General features: G+C 40.9%; 1 protein-coding gene across 3 annotated transcripts in view; it reads right to left on the bottom strand.

Moving 5' to 3' along the window:
• The window catches only part of Pms1 (PMS1 homolog 1, mismatch repair system component), a 103,929-nt gene that overhangs the window by 22,293 nt on the left and 57,899 nt on the right, over positions 1-23,737 (bottom strand). For all 3 annotated transcript variants that reach the window (XM_021644118.2, XM_060368334.1, XM_060368335.1), the window contains one exon: positions 7,891-8,007. In XM_021644118.2, the coding sequence (XP_021499793.2) occupies positions 7,891-8,007 (117 nt within the window). The remainder of the gene's footprint in view (positions 1-7,890; positions 8,008-23,737) is intronic.

The raw sequence follows: 23,737 nt of genomic DNA, 5'->3' as shown, positions 1-23,737 counted from the left end.
CTCTCCATTCATTCACTTTACATCCTGATCATAGGCTCCTCTCTTCTCTTCTCCTGGTCCCACCCTCCCTCTTTTTTCCCTCTATCGTCCCTCCCCTACTTTTCAGAAAAGGGGAGCCCCCCACCAACCTACCCCAGCCAATCAAGTTGCATCAGGACTGAGCACATCCTCTCCTGTGGCCTCGCAAGGCAGCCCCACCAGGGAAAATGATCAAAAAAAGCAAGCATCAGAGACCATGTCAGAGACAGAATCTGCTATCCTTACTAGGGTACCCACACAAAGCCCAAGCTATCCATTGGCTACTTTTTTGTAGTGGGGCCTACATCCAGTCCATGCATGGTTCTTGGCTGTATTAGTTTTTCATTGCTGTGTTTAAGAAAAAAAAAAAAAAATCTTTACTTTGACTTAAGTCCTTCCTGGCTAAATACTGGTTTTACACTATATGTTAGCTTCATGACTGCTTATAGAACTTCACTACAAAAAAATATATGATTATGCACATACCATATCTTTCTCTAGTCTACAAATATATCAAGAGAAGGAAAAAACTGAAGGGTACTAGAAAAACTGACCAGAAGGAAATAGTGATTTAAGGGATAGAAGGCAGAGAATATGCATCTGCTTCTACCTTGAGCTAATTTAACACAGCATAGAAAACGGTTACGGATTTCTTTCATTGTCCCCTTTTTGTCCCGTTCAATTCATGGTATGTACGTGTGTGTGTGTGTGTGTGTGTGTGTGTGTGTGTGTGTGTGATATGTGTATTCAGGAGAATAATCTTACCTGATGTAAATCAAACTACATGTGTTATGAACCCAATGTGCAACTCTCGATGGTAACCATTCAGCTTAGTTTAAGGAAAGCAAATATGTCAGTAAGGTGCTATTTATAGTCAAGCAGCAACCATGACACTTGCAAAAACCATGCCTGTAGGCTATCACCTATGTCTATGGCTATCCCTGGACTTGCAGTAAGTGCTTAAGGAGAAGCAGCACCAATTTTAGAACACTAAGTGCATTACTGTCACAGTGCCAATCTGTACCAATTTTAAAAAATAAATTAATAAATCTGGATAACCCATCACAAGATGATACCACTTAATTAACTGTAAAACTTCACAGCATTTATAAATGGTTGTATAATTTACCAGGTAACATGAGACTCTTCCTACAGCTCCGGCTGGGCACCAGGAGAGTCTGTTTAGCCTCTGGAGGACTTACTGAGTGTGTGGATTACAGAAAAGACACAGAGGAGGAAAGGAAAGGAAAGGAGAGAAGAAAATTCCCCTCTGTACCCTAAATAGGAAAAGAATGAAGAAAAAGAAGTACAATACAAGACCAGTGATTCTCCTTCACAGCACTTTGGTTGACACTGTGTAACTACTATTACTTCTAGACACTGAGTTTAAAAATGAAGATAATCTTAAATATTAACAAACCACGTTAATGTTACATGTAAGAGTTGAGTAGCCACAGTGCATATAATGCTATATAAACTAAAAAGATCAGTCTACTTCATAGAAAAACAACAAACCCAAATCAGTTCAAGAAAACAAAGTGTGCTAGAGTATATGAGGTTCTGTACTTCAACCTAAAAATAAAAATTCCCCAAAACACAACAAATTTCACCCTTTTAGCTGCTTCTCAAGTAGAGATCTTGCCTCTCCTCCAGCCTCCTCTATAAATGAGTGTCTTTGCCTAGCACAGTGTGACACCTTTAACCCAACATGTGAGAGGGCATAGTTTTGCACCCAGCCTGATTTACACAGCAAGGTAGCACGTTCCAAGCCAGATAGAACTATGTACTGAGACCCTGTCTCAAATACAACAAACACCCAATAAGCTGCCTTCTCTCTCAATAAGTGATGCAAGCTTTTTATTTTTTTATTTTTATTTTTTATGCAGGACTGCTATCAATGACAACTTCTTTAAGAAGCACCCTGCTGAATGAACTTATTTCCATATCCCTCTGGACTTTCTGCTGCTTTTGTGACACGTCCTCTTCAGTATAATAAGTTCTGTTCTCACCTTTAACTTTATCCTTTAAGGATGATCACGGTCCTCCTAAATTCCATCTTTAGGCCCATTTTTGCTCTGTAGCTAATCTGGATAATTTTACTCTCATCCCTACTTCCAACAGCTAACCACAACTGGTAGGTACTAAGATAGCAATGTTATAGTTATTTGTTGCATCAACTAGCTGTCACAAAAGTGAGTTCACCACATTATAATGTTGTAAGATATTTCATCTCACTTTACCCCACTGTCCAGCTGTCAACTTCTGTATTCCTTACCATACTAGACAGTCATGGTCTATCAGACAAATCTATTCTTTACCTTAATTACAATAATGGGAGTCTGACTGATCTACTAACTCTTTTCTTTCTCTTTTTACAGTAATATGCATATCCAAATAACATAATGCACACAAAAGTAGTCATTTAAATACTCTGGTCAAGTTAGTGAAACAAGTTCATATGGAAATCCCTTCTCCTAAATGCAAAATACAGAGGGGTGATAAAAACCAAAGCTTAGGGAGTGGGATACAGATGGGATACAGAGTTAATAAAATGTAACTGATAAGAAAAAATAAAAATTAAAAAAAAACAAGGCTTAAAGTAATTTTAAGAGCTAATAACATAAAAGGCAGGCAAAGGTCAAATACAAAGCTGTATCTGCAAACTACATAATGGGAAGTAACGGCCGAAGGAAGTTAGTACATGTGTTAGTACCAGAAACAGAAAGCCTCATTTGGAAAGTAAAATCTAGCAGAAGATTGAAATCAGTCTTTCCACTTGGAAAAATGAAGCTCATATAACACCTCCCTGGAAGAAGACAAAATGACTTACATATTGTGACCACAGTGTTCAGCGGTTTGCCAGGGTCACAGGAAAGAACAGAGCCAAGGGCAAGGCTAGGCCACAGTAGAGTCGAGGAGGAGTCTGGAAGTCTGGGCAAGACGAGAGGCACGAAGCACTAATGTAACACTAATGCAAGCACTAATGGTTTCAAGCTTGGACTAGGGAAGAGGTAGATGCTGGACTGCAGAAAGGGACCATAAGTGTGGAAAGCAAGCTAAACACTAGCAAACTGTCATCCATGACCTTGCAAATTACAGTTGCAAGCCATATAAAATTGCAGAAAATTAAACTGTCTCAAAAAATAAAAATGATAGAACTCCATGATTATGACTATGGAATTAAGTATTGTAACATGGAATTTAAACCAAATAAATAGCACCAATCAAATCAGAAAGTAAGTAAGCAAGCACAGATAGCTATGAATAAAGTTTAGAAAAACTGAAAATAAATTCCAAGTTCTGAAAAAATACAATATTTGAGGAATAAAAATCAGGTTGTAGTAAGACATTTGCTTAGCTTGGAGTAGAGCTAAAAATACCGAAGAGAAGATAGATACCAAGAAGGACAACTTATGGAGCTTCAATTACACCAGAAAATACCTAGCAAAAGCTGTCAAAGTAGGGGATGGGCTGGCACCACTACCCATAACAAAGATTCTTCCCAGGACCAAACATATATAGAGACCCTTGTCATAAAGGGAAGAGTTATGTAGATGCTCTGTATCCAAGGTTCCTAACGGCCAACACATGAAGGGAAATATGGTGGGCAAATTTTACACTCAAGGATAAGTAATGGAAGACAGAATCAAGTAAGAGGTGATAGCCAGTAGTAGTTGGGGGGAGAAAAAAAATCAGGATTGTTTTTGACCAAAGATGAGAAACCAACACTCAAAAAAATTCTGATATTGTTAAAGTCGAATATATAAGCCAGAGTGTGGTGTGGGGATGGATGGCTGGGAACACAGAAACCCAACAGCACGACACAAAACAAGAACAGAAGAGATTATCTGACTGTGATTAAGTAGACATTACAAAGTTAGTAGACAATCTTCAGTATTATACATTCTTCCATTCAAAGATAACCATGAAGATAAGCAAAGTGCCTCTCATCTGTGATAGAGCACCACAAACCTTTATATAAATCTGTCTCCCAAAGCTAAGGAAAACAAATCAAAACAAAACAACAACAAAAGCCAAAATCAAGTAAAAAAATTAAAACAAACAAACAAACAAACAAACGAAAAAATCAGTAAACCCCGATCTGGTAATATCTCAAAGCAGAGTGAAAAAAAGATTATCCACCACAGGACTGACTCATGTGAATCACAGTTACACATCTAATCACAGCTAATGGAGGTCTAGGTAACTGCTTTCCACACATGAGTGTGGCACCTAAGGACTCTGTAAAAATACAGATCTTCCTCAGTTGACCTGAACACAGGCCTTTTACAGAATTCTAACAAGCTTTCATGTGATAGCAACACTGTTGGTCTGTAGATGATATTAGGATGTCTGGTGTATCTAGAGTATAAGCACACAAACAACCAAGTCCCAAGGAAACAGAGGGAGCCCAGGGCAACCTAGATCTACCCTGACCACCCCAACTCACCCACCACAAGCAGCATAACACTAGAGAGCTCACAGTTATCAGGCAAACAGCACAGATAAAAGGTCTCTTACCTAAAGAAAGTACACAGCAACAAAACATCAAAACAAGTACAATTAATTTAACTTTGTACTTGAAATTAATTTAAAAAAAGAAGAGAAGAGAAAGAAAGATGACAGGTGAAGCAAGATGGAGATGGATGGATGGACAAATAGATGACAGATAGATAAGGATCACTCAAGGGCAACCTGACAGTCAACAGAAGCCACAAACACATATTCCCAATTAAATTTCTCATACAGAGCAAATAGACAAATAGAAGATGACGGCGGCAGCAGCGGCGGCGGCGGCAGCGATGACGGGGGAAAAAGAGCCAGAGATTTGGAGTAACAAGACCTTCTAAGCAAAATAAAGCTCATTTCCTATGAAATAAAACTTGTTTAAAAAGCAAATACTTTAAAAAAAAAGCTAATACTTAAAAAAAAGCTATCTTTAGAAAGATTCCAGCTTCTGTATTCACAGAAACAACAAACGCTACAAAATAGCATTTACATAAAATACTTTTGGACACTGAACTTGCCTTTCTAAGTAAAGTAATCAATAGAAAAGTTTAAAAACATAGTGAGATCTACTTAGAACATATAGAAGGAGGGAAACACTGAGAAAAGTAAGAGGGCCTGATAGAGAAGAGACAGAAAGAGAGACTGAAAGTGGATCGAAGTTTATGCCCCACAGCTAAGGAAAACGATGTGGGTCTTCAGAGTGAAAGCATCTACATTAGGTCCTTGGCACAATAATGAAACATAAATTACCCTTATAAAACAAATGGGGGAAGAGGTGGGAGGTTAGGGAAAAAGAGGTGGTAAGAGGGGGAAAAATTAAGAGAATATAAAAAAGTCAATGGTTCTATTTTCTTCTTGAAACATATAATCTAAAACAATAACAACAAAAACCTTTGAAAGGAAAAAACCTCCATGGACATGGATGATGCTCTCCCAGAAGCCATGTGTCATTACACTAAGATAGCAGTGCTAGGTAGGAGACACCCCACTACTAGAGCTTGGCCAGAGAAGCCTCAGAGGCACCCAAACAAAGACTGCTGAAGACTGCAAACTATGGTCACAGGATAAAAAAAAAAAAAAATTGGAGCTGATCTGCAAGTTTCTTCCCTACTGTCTAGCTGCCACAGTGCCAGAACTGCTACACAGGCTGAGGTGGGAGTATTATTAACAGTTTTACCAAGCTGTGAATACTATTAGCTACAATAACCTCAGAGGTAAGATGCAGCTTCTAGTGCTATGCTGGTCTGATTGGAATTGAGGCAAGCAACCACTCTGTGATTGTATTTGAGGCCTGTCGGCACAAGGAAACTCATGCCTGGCTCTGTAAACCTGCTCAGGGCCCTTTATTGGGAAATCATAGGCTTTGGGAGGTAACTGACTATTACTACAGCTTTGTTAAAAGGTCAAACTGCCTTCTAATACTGTTTATTCTCCTGGACTGTGATGCATCTAGACTTCATCAGAGAAGCTTATTACAGTGGGGTATCTAATGTATAGATCCATAAAAATAACAAGAATAAGTGATGGTAAAGTGTTTGGCCCTAAAGGAAACCACTGTATTAACCCCTCCAAGGCTCAAGGGGCACTGCACAAGAGGAGGCAAAAGAATGTCAGAGCCAGAGAATGAGCAGGTGAACAGCAAAAAAGATGAGCAAAGGATGTGACACAGCTTTTGTACTCAGAAATTCACTGTAGCTCTGTGGGGCCCTGAACAGGTTATCATGGATGACCTGTTGAACAACTACTGGCTACCGCTACATCTACTATTATATGGGGAGGGAATGTAGTTTGCTTTTATATGTAGCATGATGAGCCTTTGCTTCCATCCACACTTTGGCAAGAAACTTGAACTATAAACACAGTGGGTCACAAATCGAAATAAGACACAGAAATAAGAAGGATTTGTTGGGTCTCAGTGTGACAGGGTTGGGGTGATGAGAAGGGGAATGAGAGGTAAAAAAACAACTAGGATTCATTGTGTAAATGTATGACATTTCAAACAATAAAAAAGATTTAAAAAAATAAATATGGATATGGCAAAAACAAACAAGTAAAAAAGCCAAAAGAAACTCCACAGATTTTTTCATCTTTGTTTATTATGATAATAAAGGTTATAGACATAAAGTTTACAACAAAGCCGACCAGCACACTTGAATGTGATGGAAGGACTGTAGGTACAAGAAAAGCTAGGCTACATACTGAGACTCTTGTTTCAAAGTAAAGAAACAAAAGATGAAAGAAAGGTCCTGAGAATTTTCAGATAGAAAGAAAAATACCTCATGTGTTAATGACAAACTGACATATTAACTGTTCCATCCACACAACAAACATCCAGATCACTGTCCTCAGCGTTCTGATAACAGATCCCTGTGTTCCAGCCAAAAAGGCCAAAGAGGTTCTGAATTCAAGGCCAGTATAAGCTATTTAGAAAGCAGCTAAGAAATCAAGAATGAATAAATAAAAAGACAAGCTCCCTGACTTTCAGAACCTTTTATGAAAGGCAGGAGTTTATGAGGTAGACCACATAAAACATAAAGGGGAAAAAAACCAAACTGAATTTTGAGCAACTGAAGGGAATATAAGAAAGGAGACCATAGAAATATTCTCATTAGTGTGGCATAAGAGAAAATACTGGGTCCTTAAAGAGGAAATGTAGCAGAAGGCCTGCCACTGGTGTGAGGGGCTTGGTTAGACCCTAAGCACTGAAAAAGAAAACTACATCTAAAGAATGTAAAAAAGCTGCATCTAAAGTAGTGGCAGCCCAAGCCTACAATCCCTGCTCTTAAAAACAAACAAACAAACAAACAAACAACAAGGTAGAGGACTGTAAGTCTGAACTCTTACAGTCAAACCTACCCTGGGCAACTTAGCAAGACATGACTGAAAAATAAAGGCTGCCAAAGGGGCAAAGGAGACTTGGAACATAGTTCAGTGTAATGGTGACTGCATTGCATATACCAGACTCTAGGTTCAGTGCCCAGAAAAAGGTATGTGTATTATATCTATGTATATATGTATGGTTTGTACACACATACACACACACACAGAAACAAGCTGATGAAATTATCAAAGCATCACCAAGCAGTACACAGAGTCAAATGGCACTCTCTAAAGCTGAAAGACAAACAGAAGGCACTGATGATGAGAATAAAATACAGGATTATAAGAAAAGAAGAAATTGAAAATTAATTTTCAAAACAATCAATGTAAATAAAAAGCAGACCCGGGCTGGGAAACTGGCTTTACATTTTGTTGTTTGTCTTACATCCGGATTTGATCTTAAAAGCATCCTTACCACCCTTGGAGGAAACTGGGACAACTCACTGCTGAGTGAGACTGTGAAAGGCCGCTCTTGGTTCGTACCTGAGACTCTTCACAGTGGTGTTGAACAGGGTCCATGTTGCTCATCACAGCGGTTCCCAGAACTGACATGAGTGCCATCCTGTGATCTGCTACTCTACTTTTCTGCCAAATGACTGCCTAGGGACAGGAAAACACACACGTGCTTTAGTACAATTAAGATTACTAAACTCAAAAACTTAGTGTTTGCGTAGTTAGCATTTATCTTCCCCCTTTTCTGTCATTCAGAAGAGATTCATGAGCTATGGTCTAAAAGAACAAATCCTGGCTCTACATTTTAAGCTGTATATTAAGAAATGTATAACCTGCTCAACCCCTCAGTCTTGTCTTTACAATTCCATAAAATACTAACTCTCTTTAATCTACAGAATTCATACTTCAAAGTAGACTTACAATTAAAATGTGACACTTAGTAAGATTTTTCCATCTCTTCCCAGGACTGACAGCTATGCTATAGGATTACTGTAAATAGTCAAACAGTTGTACAAATTTTGAAAACAAAATACACTTTACAGTGACTTTTTCAATTATCTTTCATAAACTGAAAATTTATACTTAACTGAACCTTACAGAAATAAATGCTGCATAGTGAGCAGACACATTTTACTATTGTATATTATAAGTAAATCAAGAGACACAGTTGAGAGCCTAGACCAAAGGTGGCAATGTCCAATTATGTTTGAAAACCCTTGAGAAATTGTCAGCATAGAAAACATGCATCCACCCAACAAATATTTACCCAGTCCCTTGTATGACCTGATGAAAATACGTAAAGAATCTAAATGAAAACACTGTCAGCATTCTTGGGACAATAAGAAGGTGAGAAAGCTATACCACTCCTGGGCATATGCCCAAAAAATGTCCAATATACCACAAGGACACTTGCTCAACTATGTTAATAGTAGCTTTACTCGTAATAGCCAGAATCTGGAAACAACCCAGATGTCCCTCAACCAACGAATGGATACAGAAAGTGTGGTACATTTATACAATAGAATACTACTCAGCTATTAAAAACAAAGACATGGGGGGGAGCCAAGATGGCGGCGCCGGGAAAACAGCGCATCTGAGCAGCAGGACAGCACTTTGTGTGCAGAGACCAGGAGACTGAACTTGGGGCCCTGAAACTACATCGATCGTGTTTCCCAGGTGAGGGGAGGTTCCCACGGCGTGGGAATCGGTCGGGTCCACTCACGGCTACCCAGCCAGAACCTGGAAGAAATCCAGGGTAACGCGGGCTTTGGGTCTCCGGGCTGGAGCCACAAGCAGGCGGGTCCCAGCCACTTTCCCAGGCTGATCCGTGGGCACAAGGGTACCTGAGACTGGGAGTCCCAGTCGCGGGGGGACCCCACGGGGAAGCAGGGTTGCGGGTCTGATCGCAGGTCACCCAGTCTCTCCCGGGAAGGTCTCTGCCGCCATCACAGCCGAGCTCCCGCCGCCCGCAGAGAGCTTTGTGCTCAACTCTGGTACAGACAAGCTGTGCGCCCCAGTACAACAGGGACTGGGAACCCCTGCCCGGAGAGGACCCCACAGAGAAGGAAGAAACCGTGCTGCTGGGGTCACCTAGGGAAAGTCTAGCAGACTGCAGATTGCAAACAGACAGAACTGAGTGCCCCAAGACACCAGAGCAGTATTCACCCCCCACAGATTACCACAGCTGATCACTAAATTTACAGCAAGAAACCCAGAAGGAGGGCAGCTGCCCCCAGGACTTCTCCCCGTGAGAGGAGAGCCCTCTTGACTAATCAGGACCACAGTTACCACCCAGGTCTCTAGGCCTGAGGTGAGCTGTAGCAACTCCTGAAAAACACCGGACATCCAGGGACTATACCCAAAAAGCTGGGAAGGCTTCCTTCAGGAAAAAACATCTTCCTGCCAAAGGGATTCTCTCCACTACAAGAGTCCAGGAACAACCAGAAACTAAATTCAAACAACTAAGATAGCCCAATGGGTAGAGGACAGCGTAAAAGTTCAACCAACAAAAGCCAGAGCATTATGGCATCTCCAGAACCCAGTTATCCAGGGGCAAATAGCCCTAGACACCTCAGCATAAATGAAATTCAAGGAGACGACCTAACATCTATGCTCAAGAAGATGATAACAGAGGAAACAAATAAAATACGAAAAGAAATAGAAGAAGCTGAAGCCAAAAAGTATGAGGCCTTTAGAGGGGAAATGCTTAAATCACTGAATGAAATAAAAGAAACAGTGGATTGTTCAAAAAAACAGCTGAAGGAATTGACGGAAAAACATGAAAATACAGTCAGACAGGGGAAGGAAACCAACAAAATAGCTCAAGACCTGAAGACAGAATTGGAAAAATTAAAAAAAACACAAATGGAAGAAATTGTGGAGAGAAAGAACTTAGGGAAGAAAGCAGGAACTACAGAGGTTAGCATAACCAATAGGCTACAAGAAAAGGAAGAAAGAATCTCAGGTGTGGAAGATACAATGGAAGAAATAGATATATCTATCAAAGAAAATGATAAATCTAAAAAATTCCTGACACAGACCGTCCAAGAAATTCAAGACAACATAAAAAAACAAAACCTAAGAATAATAGGAATAGAGGAAAAAGAAGATTCCCTCTTCCAAGGCCCAGAAAATATTTTCAACAAAATCATTGAAGAAAATTTCCCCAACTTAAAGGAGAGGCCAATAAGAATACAAGAGGCCTATAGAACACCCAATAAATTAGACCAGAGAAGAAAATCTTCCCGCCACATAATATTCAAAATTGTAAGTATACAGAACAAAAAAAAAATACTAAAAGCTGCAAGAGAAAAAGGCCAAGTAACATATAATGGCAAACCCATTAGAATCACACCTGAATTTTCAACAGAGACTATGAAAGCCAGAAGGGCCTGGACAGATATCATGCAGACCCAAAGAGAACACAGATGTCAGCCCAGGCTACTATACCCTGCAAAACTCTCAGTCCTCATACACGGAGAAAACAAGATATTCAATGACAAAAGCAAATTTCAACAATACCTACAAACAAATCCAGCATTACAGAAGACACTGGAAGGGAAAATACAACCCAAGAAAGCTAGCTACATTCAAGAAAACACAGGAAATAAATAACCTCACTTCAGTAAAACGAAAAGCAACCAAGCACACAACCGTACGACCACAGCCAACATCAAAGTCAAAGGATTTAACAGCCACTGGTCATTACTCTCTCTCAATATCAACGGACTTAATTCTCCAATAAAAAGACACAGAAACAGAATGGATGCGTAAAAAAAAACCCAGCAATCTGTTGTATACAAGAAATACACCTAAGTCACAAAGATAGACATCACCTGAGGGTAAAGGGATGGAAGACGGCTTTTCAAGCAAATGGACCCAAGAAGCAAGCAGGAGTAGCCATTCTAATATCTGATAAAATAGTCTTTCAACCAAAATTAATCAAAAGAGATGGGGAAGGACACTTCATACTCATCAAGGGAAAATTCCACCAGGAAGACATCACAATCCTGAACATCTATGCCCCAAATACAAGGGCACCCACATTTGTGAAAGAAACATTGATAAAACTTAAACCACATACATATCCCGGCACACTAATAGTGGGAGACTTCAACACCCCACTCTCAACAAAGGACAGGTCAACAAAACAGAAATTAAACAAAGAAACAATATCTCTAACAGAGGTCATGAATCAAATGGACCTAACAGACATTTACAGAACCTTACACCCAAACACAAAAGAATTTACCTTCTTCTCAGCACCTCATGGAACCTTCTCCAAAATAGACCACATAGTTGGTCACAAAGCAAGCCTCAACAAATACAGGAAGATTGAAATAATCTCTTGTATCCTGTCGAATCACCATGGAATAAAGCTGGACCTCAGTAACAACAGAAATAGCAAAAAGCCTACACATACATGGAAACTGAACAACTTGCTACTAAAAGACAGCTGGGTCAAGGAAGAAATAAAGAAAGAAATTAAAATCTTCCTAGAACTCAAGGAAAATGAAGACACAACATACCCAAACTTGTGGGACACAATGAAAGCAGTGCTAAGAGGAAAGTTCATAGCACTAAGTGCCTTCGAGAAGAAATTTGAGACAGCACATTCAAGCAACTTAATGGCTCACTTAAAAACCCTAGAAAAAGAAGAAGCAGACACACCAAGAAGGAGCAGACGGCTGGAAATAATCAAACTCAGGGCTCAAATCAATCAATTAGAAACAAATAAAACAATTCAAAGAATCAATGAAACCAAGAGCTTGTTCTTTGAGAAAATCAACAAGATAGACAAACCTTTAGCCAAGCTAACTAAAAGGCAGCGAGACACCATCCAAATCAACAAAATCAGAAATGAAAAGGGGGACATAACTACAGACACTAAGGAAATCCAAGCAATCATTAGGACTTACTTCAAAAGTCTATACGAAACAAAATTTGAAAATTTAAATGAAATGGACAATTTTCTTGATCGATTCCACTTACCAAAGCTAAATCAGGACCAGGTAAATCAATTAAATAGTCCTATATCCCCCAAGGAAATAGAAGCAGTCATCGAAAGTCTCCCATCCAAAAAAAGCCCAGGACCTGATGGTTTCAGCGCAGAATTCTACCAGACATTCAAAGAAGAGCAAACACCAATTCTCGTCAAACTATTCCACAAAATAGAAACAGAAGGAACATTACCAAACTCATTCTATGAAGCCACAGTCACCTTGGTACCTAAACATCACAAAGACTCAACAAAGAAAGAGAATTTCAGGCCAATCTCCCTTATGAACATTGATGCAAAAATACTCAACAAAATACTCACAAACCGAATACAAGAACACATCAAAGATATCATCCACCATGACCAAGTAGGCTTCATCCCAGGTATGCAGGGATGGTTCAATATACGGAAATCCAACAATGTGATCCACCATATTAACAAATTGAAAGAGAAAAACCACATGATAATCTCCCTAGATGCTGAAAAAGCCTTTGACAAAATCCAACATCCATTCATGTTTAAAGTATTGGAGAGATCAGGGATACAAGGCACATATCTAAACATAGTAAAGGCGATATACAGCAAACCTATAGCCAACATCAAAGTCAACGGAGAGAAACTTAAAGCAATCCCACTGAAATCAGGGACAAGACAAGGCTGCCCACTCTCTCCATATCTCTTCAACATAGTGCTGGAAGTCCTTGCTAGAGCAATAAGACAGTTGAAGGAGATCAAGGGGATACAAATTGGAAAGGAAGAAGTCAAATTATCACTATTTGCAGATGATATGATAGTATACGTGAGTGACCCCAAAAACTCTACCAGGGAACTCCTACAGCTGATAAACACCTTCAGCAAAGTGGCCGGATACAAAATTAACTCAAAAAAATCAGTAGCCCTCCTGTATTCAAAAGATAAAAGGGCTGAGAAAGAAATTAGGGAAACAACACCCTTCACAATAGCCACAAATGACATAAGGTACCTCGGAGTAACCCTAACCAAGGAAGTCAAAGACTTGTATGAAAAAAATTTCAAATCTCTGAAGAAAGAACTAGAAGAAGATATGAGAAGATGGAAAGATCTCCCATGCTCATGGCTTGGTAGGATTAACATAGTAAAAATGGCCATCTTACCAAAAGCAATCTACAGATTCAATGCAATGCCCATCAAATTACCAACACAATTCTTTACAGACCTGGAAAGAAAAATTCTCAACTTCATATGGAATAACAAGAAACCCAGAATTGCTAAAACAATCCTCTACAATAAAAGATCTTCTGGAGGTATCTCCATCCCTGATCTTAAGTTGTACTATAGAGCAACAGTTTTAAAAACTGCATGGTACTGGCATAGAAACAGAATGGTGGATCAATGGAACCGAACACAGGACCCAGAAATAAACTCACACACTTATGGACACCTGATCTTTGACAAAGATGCCAAAACCATACAATGGAAAAAAGATAGCATCTTCAACAAATGGTGCTGGTCCAACTGGATGTCTACATGTAGAAAAATGAAAATAGATCCATACTTATCACCCAGCACAAAACTGAAGTCCAAGTGGATCAAAGACCTCAACATAAAACCAGACACATTAAATCGGCTTGAAATAAAAGTGGAGAATACCCTAGAACTCATTGGTACAGGGGAAAACTTCCTGAACAGAACTCCAACAGCACAGGCTCTAAGAGCAACAATCAATAAATGGGACCTCATGAAACTGAAAAGCTTCTGCAAAACAAAGGACACCATCATCAAAACAAAGCGACCTCCTACAGATTGGGAAAGAATCTTCACCAACCCTTTATCTGACAGAGGACTCATATCAAGTATATATAAAGAACTAAAGAAGCTGAAAAGTAGCAAACCAAGTGACCCACTTAAAAAATGGGGAATCGAGCTAAACAGAAAATTCTCTGTAGAGGAATACCGAATGGCAGAGAAGCACTTAAAGAAATGCTCAACCTCACTAGCCATTAGGGAAATGCAAATCAAAACAACCCTGAGATTTCACCTTATACCCATGAGAATGGCCAAGATCAAAAACTCAAGTGAAAACACATGCTGGAGAGGTTGTGGAGAAAGAGGAACCCTTCTCCACTGCTGGTGGGAATGTAAACTGGTACAACCACTCTGGAAATCAATTTGGTGTTTTCTCAGACAACTAGGAATAGTGTTTCCCCAAGATCCAGCCATATCACTCCTAGGCATATATCCAAGAGGCTCAAGCACACAAAAAGGAAATTTGCTCAACCATGTTTGTAGCAGCTTTATTTGTAATAGCCAGAAGCTGGAAACAACCCAGATGCTCCTCAACTGAAGAATGGATGCAGAAAATGTGGTACATCTACACAATGGAATATTACTCAGCAATGAAAAATAAGGAAATCATGAAATTTGCAGGTAAATGGTGGGATCTGAAAAGGATCATCCTGAGTGAGTTGTCCCAGAAGCAAAAAGACACACATGGTATATACTCACTCACATAGACATACAACATAGGACAAACCCACTAAAACCTGTGCATCTAAAGAAACTAAGCAAGAGAGAGGACCCTAACTAAAATGTCCAATCCCCATCCGGAAAGGCAAAGAGGATGGACATCAGAAGAAGAAGAAGAAAACAGGAAACAACCTAGGAACCTACCACAGAGGGCCTCTGAAAGCCTCTGCCCTACAGACTATCAAAGCAGATGCTGAGCCTGATGGGCAACTGTTGGGCAGAGTGAATGGAATTTTAGGTAAGAACTGGGAAATAGTAAGAGCTGGAGAGGACAGGGTCTCCACAAGGAGAGCAACAGAACAAGAAAATTTGAACACAGGGAACTTCCCAGAGACTCATACTCCAACCAAGGACTATTCATAGAGATAACCCAGAACCCCTGCACAGATGTAGCCCAGGGCAGTTCAGAGTCCAATTGGGTTACATAGTAATGTGAAGAGGGGCTGCCTCTGACATGAACTGACTGGCCTGCTCTTTAGTCACCTCCTCCTGAGGGGGAGCAGCCTTACCAGGCCATAGTAGAGGACAATACAGCCACTTTTGATGTGAACTGATGGACTAAGATCAGAAAGGAGAGGAGAACCTCCCCTTTCAGTGGACTTGGGGAGTGGCATGCATGCAGAGGGAGGAAGGAGGGTGGGATTGGGAGGGGAGGGAGGGGCTTATGGGGGGATGCAGAATGAATAAAGTGTAATTGATGAAAAATTAAAAAAAAAAGGGAAAAAATAATTTAAGAACCTTAAATGACTTTCAAAAGTGGAGGGAAACATGGAGTTAGTCAATTTACATGGAGCACGTCTCGCCCCTGGGGGCAATGGTCTCCTGAACCTACTCAGACCTCGGACACCACCACTGCTAGTTCTAGAACTGATGCAGGATGTTCCAACGAGGGGGTTAAGGCTTCTCATAATATTTCCTATAAGCCCACACCTGTTTGTTTATATCCCCCATTTTTATTCATTATTAGCCAGATAGAGCCAAGTAATTGTGGTAATGATACTTGCTTTTTTGCCCAATGCTGTAATGCTAGTAAATTTACTAGCTGGTTACTCGCATGCCTCGCTGGGTGTCTGTGCCCATTGATGCCCTCACGCTATGACTCTCTTCAGACAGAAAAGGGATCTTGGAATTACAGCTGCCATTGTTACTGCCATCTCATTGGCGGCTGTTGGAGCTACCACCACGGCATTAGCCATGAGTCATACTGGGCAGACTGCTCAGACCCTGAATAACCTTTTAGCCAATGTAGCTCATGCCTTAGATGTACAAAAAGGAATTAATGCTCAACTAAAAGGAGGTTTGATGATGTTCAATCAGAGGATTGACCTCGTTTAGGAGCAAATTGATACCCTATGGCAAATCGCTCAACTTGGCTGTCAATGAAAGTATGCTGGACTTTGAGTCACTAGCATACAACATGAGAATTTTCCCTGTGCTGCAAATCTGTCTAAACAATCGTCTAGCTATATTTTAGGTAATTGGACTGGAGAATTCGATACTACGATGGAGCAGCTGAGAGTGGCCATTGTCACGGTAAATTTTACCAGAGTGGATGCAGGACTAGCCACAGGATTATCATCAGGGATTGCTGCAGCCATGAATCATCTGAAGGAATGGGCGGGCATGGGAGCGTTAGCAGGCCTTCTGGTGTTGGTCACCTTGGTTTACCTGTGGTATATATTCAAGATTAGAGTCTCACAACAGCGTAATGCAGCCATGACCATTCAGGCCTTTACAGCCATTGAAGCAGGACAGTCTCCCCAAGCATGGTTGGCTACCATAAAAAGCCAAAATGTTACGCTCAGGATGCGAGGCTAAACACTGCACTCAGGGTCAGCCGCTTTGGACCCAGAGAAGAGCATGTCTGATTGCATGCGGGTTGATGCCCCAGGTCCCGCCTTTGAGAAAAAGGTATTAGACGGGTCTGATGCTCTTTGGGTGGATGACACCTAAATGAACATCAGTACAAAGTCCCAATTTATTTCTAATATCAGAGATCAGACCTCTACTCTTGCCTGATGCGTCCAAAACAAAAAGGGGGAACTGTAGAGAGCTGCGTAATGCCGCGCCTGAAAGATGGAGCTGGTTTCTGCCTTCCACCTTCCCGATGGTGAGTGCTCTCTGTCACAAACAACCCCACATTTGGCTAAGGCTGAGGATCTGGCTTGCTTCCATGTATGTGGACCTATCTGCATTGCCCACGTGGCATGCTGAGGTTGGCTACCCAGAAGCTATTTAAAGTGGGCTGGCTTTACCCAGGGTCAGATGATTGTTCAAGGTTCCTGAATAAACTGCATTGAAAAAAGAAAAAAGAAAAATGGGAGGTGCATTGGACATAGGAGAAAACAAGTAACAGGACAGGAGCCTACTGCAGAGGGCCTCTGAGAGACTACCTAGCAGTGTATCAAAGCAGATATCAGCAGAGTGCAGGGAAACATATGAAAGAAGGGGGAGTTTGCATGATGTAGAAAGGATAGGAGCTCCACAAGAACCAAATATATCTGGGCACAGGGGTCTTTTCTGAGACTGACACTCAACCAAGGACCATGTATGGATATAACCTAGAACCTCTGCACGGATGAAGCCCATGGTATCTCAGTAACCAACTGGTTTCCCATAGTAAGGGGAACAGGGAGTATTTCTGACAGGAACTCAATGTCAGGCTTTTTGACCTCCCCACCCCCCAAGGGAGGAGCAGTCCTGCTAGGCCACAGATAAGGACTTTGTAGCCAGTCCTGAAGATACCTGATAAAATAGAGTCAGTTGAAAGGGGAGAAGGTCCTCCCCAATCAGTGGACTTGGAAAGGGGCAGGGAGGAGATGAGGGAGGGAGGGAGGGTTTGAGAGGGAGTAGATACAGCTGGGACACAGAGTTAATAAAATGTAACTAATAATAAAAAAAATAAAATAAATTTAAAAACAGAAAAAAATTAAAATTAAAAAAAAGAGTCTATCTTACACCTGTCAGAATGGCTAATATCAGAAACTCAAATGATGATACATGCTGTCAAAGACATGGAGCAAGGGAACATTCCCCTATTGCTGGTGCAAACTTGTACAGTCACTTTGGAAATCAATAAAACTGTTCCTCAGAAAACAGGGAAAAAAAAAACAACAACAAAGACATCATGAAATTTGCAGGCAAATAGATGAAACTAGAAAATATCATCCTCAGTGAAGTAACCCAAACCCAGAAAGACATGTATGGTATGTATTTACTTATGAGCAGACATTAGCCATAATATATAGGATAACCACAGAGCCAAAGAACCCAATGAGAGTACAAGGGAGGATGCTTGAAGTTCCTGTAAAAGAGGAAATGAAGTAGATGGAGGGAGAGAGCTGAATGGGAGAGGGGGTGGGGAGGGTAACAGGGATGGGGATTAGGTGTGGAGAGAGCAGGGGTGGGAGGATGGGGAGGACCAGGAGAGAGAACAGAACTCAGTGGGAGAGCATCTCTGGAACAGAGTAGGCCCCTGGGAGTCTATGGGAGTGACCATAGCTAAGATCCTTAACAGTGGGGGGTGGGGTGGGTGAAGGTGGGTATGCAGCCTTAAGTCACCACCTCCTGTAGCTAGCTGAGACTTCCAGTGGAGGGAGGGGGACATCAACTCACTCATAAAAAGTTCAACACAAAATCTGTCTTATGTACAAGTGTAGGGGTAAAGATGGTGCAGAGATTAAGGAACGGCCAACCAATGATTGGCCCAACTTCAGATGGATACCATGAGAGAGAGCCAACCCGTCACTGTTAACGAAACTCGGCTATGCTTGCAGACAGGAGCCTAGTATAACTGTCTTCTGGGAGGCTTTATCCAGCAGCTGATGGAAAACAGATGCAGAGACCCCCAGCCAAACATTAGGACAAGCTAGGGGAGTTTTGTGGAAGAGTGGGAAGAAGGATTAAGGGAGCTGGAGAGGTCAAGGACACCACAACAAGACCTACAAAGTAAAATAACCTGGGCCCATGAGGGCTGACAGAGAATGAACCACCAACCAAAGAACATAAATTGGCTGGACCTAGACCCCCTGCACTTATGTAACAGATGTGCAACTTGGTCAACATGTGGGTCTCCCAACAATGGGAGAAGGGGTTGCCTGCCTTTACATCCCTTTCCTCTAGCTGGGCAGCCTTGTCAGGCCTCAGTGGGAGAGGACAGTTAGTCTTGCTGTGACTTGAGATAACAGAGTGGGTTGGTAACCCTTAAGGGCCTCCCCTTCTCTGAGAAGAGGGTGGATGGAGGGAGGGGCATGAGAGTGGGAGAGGAGAGGACGGTGGAGGGGGGGGGACGACTGGGATCAGGCTGTAGAGTGATTAAATAAATAAAACCACACACACATATGAAGAGGGGGAGGGAGTCACAGGAATGTGAACAGCAGAGGATGGAGTGTGTTGTGCATAGCAGATTCTTTTACAGCAAGCAGTTCTTCTCTGTGGCAACAAAGATGTGGCACTGTATCCAACGGTTAGGAGAGTGGGCACGGATCTAAAAGGGAAAGCAGGGCCAAACTGTAGTAAGTTGGGTGGTGGTTAAACAATAGGCTCAGGCGGGGGCTCTGACACAGATTGACAGGGTGACATTGGAGGCAGAATAGTGACACCCTTGGCCAAGAGGAGGCAGAAGGAGAACTAGCAAGTCAGTGTGGAGCCTGAGGTATGTAAGTTCCTGTGTTTGTGTGTATGTAAACATTACTACTTGATATTAAGAACTGCAGAAAAGGTATAAAACAAATTTTGAATGATACATACAACAGAATTGCCAGCTAGTGCCCAGCAGCGATAGTCTTTCATTGTCTGTGTTGTCCAGAAAAACAGAACCAGAATCATAAAAAGAAGATTTTAAACTTCTGCTAAACATGGCTACTAAAACCACATAAATTTGCTTCTTAGTCCAATGTAGAACTTTGACAACACAATAAACTTGTACACTGTATGGAAATTTTATGTTTCTAAAAATTGTTAAAAACTGAGAAGTCTATTACAAGGTAGGGAGTAAACAAAAAGAAGGGAACAAAAAAGGGAAACAAGAGAGAGAACAAAACTGCACACAAAGCAATTCAGTCAGAGAAGTCCTCGGTGAAGGCCAGGAGCCCATGCAGTCAGGAGCACATGCTCCCCTGGTATTATGCACAGTTAAGAGCAGGAGGGAAGGGACATGCTCTTCTGGAATCTCAAAGAATGGCTCCAGAGTGTAAGGGAGGACCAGGACCCATGCCCAGGGTTCTGCCTACAACATCAGAGAGTCACAACTAAAGAATAAGTCACTGTTTGCTAGGCACCTCTGATCCACAAACTACTAGACATTGTCACAATCATTTCTGGTAGCTATTACCTTGAGACAAGTAAACCAAGCTCAAAGGAACCAACTTTCTCAAAGAAAAAGACAGTAAGTCATGGAACCAATTCTTTTACTCCAATTTTTCTGGTTTTAAACCCATTTTTTCATATTCCAATTATTTTTTCTAGCCAAAACAACCAGTAATTTAGGAAGCAACTCTAGACTTAAGAAATTCCTCAGACAATGCAGACAGCCCTGATGAGACCTGAAAGGCTAGAGTCAATGGAAGGGGAGAAGGACCTCCCCTATCAGTATACTGGGGGAGGGGCACGGGAGTAGATGAGGGAGGGAGGGTGGGATTGGGAGGGGATGAGAGAGGGGACTACAGCTGGGATACAAAATGAATAAACTATAATTTATTAAAAAAACAAATTAATTAAAAATAAATAAAATAGTGAATCTAAAAAAAATCCTCAAACAGTAAAGTGACTGACAAATGCATTTTTGACAATAACCATTTGTGGTCATGTGATCTGCTATGGGATTACTAATTACTGTTTAAATAAATTTATAAAAAAGCAGAGGCAGCACACTGCTGAGAGATGGGGCCGTCTATACAAAAGCATAAACGTACAGAGTAGGCTGAAAGTGAAGCTAGATGCACAAGAGCAAAGTTATGAAAGAATGTCCCAGCACAGCATGCACTAACTTACAGTTTCTTATGTGCAACAACCAAACAATCTTAATTAAGAACAAAATGTGATCAGATGTGGATGTTTGCAAGAGTGACTTGGTAAGATCTGAAGTTAAAATTAACATGGCTCAAAGAAAACCAAATCAAACCACTATTACAGTATTCATCCACTGCCAAACTTTGACAGCGAGCATGAAAAATGAATAAAGTTCATTCACAAACTCTTTCCTTAGATCTCTTGGAACTGTGTCATTTGCTGCACCACTGCAGTATGGCTGCTTCCCATTCTTGAAAATACTGTGGGACACAAGCCCAAGAAAACATTTACAAAAGGATTCTAGTCTAGTTTGCCCATTCATTCATTTAGTTATTGATTTTGAAAACAAATCCCTTGTAAGCTTTGGCATTAAAACTGTGAGATAAAAGAACCAGCATACCAGCAGAAGGAAAAAAAAAAAGGCGAGGATATGAAGAGATGTTACATGAAGGGCTGATTCCAAGTGCTGAAGGAAAGAATTGTGAAGGCTTCCCAGGCTCCACAGTTGAGAAGCTGAAATGTCAGGAGCACCACTCAGCAAGACAGCACATCATTAGAACAGGTTTGTCAGCAAAAGGGAAATGACACGCTCAGCTTGTTCAATGCTGAGTCCCTGATACCAAAAACAGCACTAGATTCCACATGATCCACTAAGGCAGTGGTTCTCAACCTCCGTCCGATCCCTCCGTTGTTGAACCACCTTTCACAGGGGTGTAAAACACAGATTTACATTACGATTCATAACAGTAGCAAGATTACAGTTATGAAGTAACAATGAAAATAATTGTATGGTTGGGGGGCACCACAACTTGAGGAACTGTACTAAAGGGCCGCTACATTAGGAAGGCTGAGAACCACTGCTCTCAGAAATTATCTATTGAAGATTTCTAGGAAAATGTACTTTGATAGAACTACAGCTGGCTTTGTTCTCATTGGTTCTCAGCACTGGTCCCCTTACTCTGCACCTGCTGATAACTGCAGACTTTGCAACTTGAAGCAATCTCAAGCAATCTTTGCTTTCTTCAAGTAGAACAGTTTTATTGTGGTATAAATAACATTTATTACATATTGTGTGTACATATCTATAGCATTTACACCACAATTTTAGAAACTTTTATCACTTTAAACAGGAAGGTCATATTCATTAACAGTGACTTTGTATTAATTTCTCTAATAATCACTGTTCTCTTCATCAATTGCCTACGTACTAAGTGTCATACAAATAGAATCATACAGTATGTAGTATTTTTACAAAGATATTGCATGACATTCTGAAATCTCATGAATGGTGTATAACCCCACGCTCTTCCAGTGGCTGAGTAATATTCACAACATAGTCTGATGCGTTCTTTCATAAAGTTATGGTTATTTGGGTTGTTTCCAGTTTGAACCATTATGAATGATGCTGTCATAAACAGTGCTGTTTTTATGTGGACATGTTTTTATCTCTTTTGTTTAAGTACCTAGTGCTAAGAGCTGGGTCATATGGTACCTTATGACCTTGTTCTGAGGGCTAATGTCTTAAGTTAGGGTTTCTATTTCTCTGAAGACACATTAGAATGACAGCAACTCTTACAAAACAAACAAACAAATAAAAAAACAAAAAACATTTGATTGGAACTGGAACACAGGTTCAGAGGTTTAGTCTAGTATCTTTATGGCAGGAACCATGGCGGCACAGGCAGACTTGGTGTGGGAGAAGGAGCGTTCTGTATCTGGATTGACAGGCAGCAGGAAGAGAGAGTAAAACTGGGCATGGGCTTCTGAAACTGAAAACCCATTCCCAGTGACACACTTCTTCCAACAATGCCACACCCTCTCTAACAAAGCCATACTTCCTAATAGTGCCACTCCCAATGAGCCAATGGGGACCATTTTCATTAAACCATCACATCTGACTAACTTAGAATCTTTATGTGCAGTAAGCCTCTAAAATGATTAAGAAATGCTGGCTGCTGCTGCTATAGCCACTGTTTTTATACTGGGCACACTGGTGACTGAAGGGACAATATTCTAAACAACAAAAAGTAGGTAACAGATTTGGGATCGTCAGCAGCTGGATGGGAATGAACTGTACCATGACAAGCTGATGCACAATGAAATTATTATCACAGAAAGTGCACCCCTTAGAGCTGCAACAGCTCTCTGGCCCTGGCATAGAAGAACTGACTTGCTTTGGTTTCCTCGCCCTCTCTGCTCTCCATCTTCCTTCCTTGTGTCTGCTGGAGTTAAAAGTTAAGGGAGCGGACACATGCTACACAAGCACTGAGGTACGTCCATACTATCATATAAAACATTTCATCACCTATATTTGAGCTCAAGCTATGAAGCTTGTGAGCACCGCAATGCTGACCTTGGGTTATATTAGGGTGCTGCCTCATGAATAAATCTTAGTTGCTGATTAATGAGTTTCCTGTCTCACTGCTGGGCTTGCTGAAGTCAGCACATATAATGCCTTAAGAAACTGGTTCTAGAAAATCTGGGGAACACAGGAACAAGAAATGTGATTTTCCTTTTTCTTTACTGTGATGTGAACACTGCTGCGAGCCTGGAAGCACTGAATCAAAGGCAGTTACTATGAACTGCCACGTCCCCCCAAGGGAGGCAACGTAGGGGCACTGCCCAAACTTACTATCATTTGGCCAACAAGCAAAACCTCCAGTCTTGTCCAGGCAATATTTGTTTTAAATACAGAATCCATTATTAAAGAAGGAACTGAAAATTTATTATATATCCAATAAAAACCTTAGTTTTAAACCATCCACCCTACTCTTGTACAGCAATAATCTTTTTTACTTCCTCAAGTTTTCTCTATATCTTGTCCTTAGGCTGAAAGCTTAACATACGCTAAAAATACACACACCT

The sequence above is a fragment of the Meriones unguiculatus genome, chromosome 15 (genome assembly GCF_030254825.1).
Source record: "Meriones unguiculatus strain TT.TT164.6M chromosome 15, Bangor_MerUng_6.1, whole genome shotgun sequence".
Taxonomy (NCBI): Eukaryota; Metazoa; Chordata; class Mammalia; order Rodentia; family Muridae; genus Meriones; species Meriones unguiculatus.
Note: the sequence above shows the minus strand (reverse complement) of the source record. Positions and strands in the feature narration are given on the sequence as shown.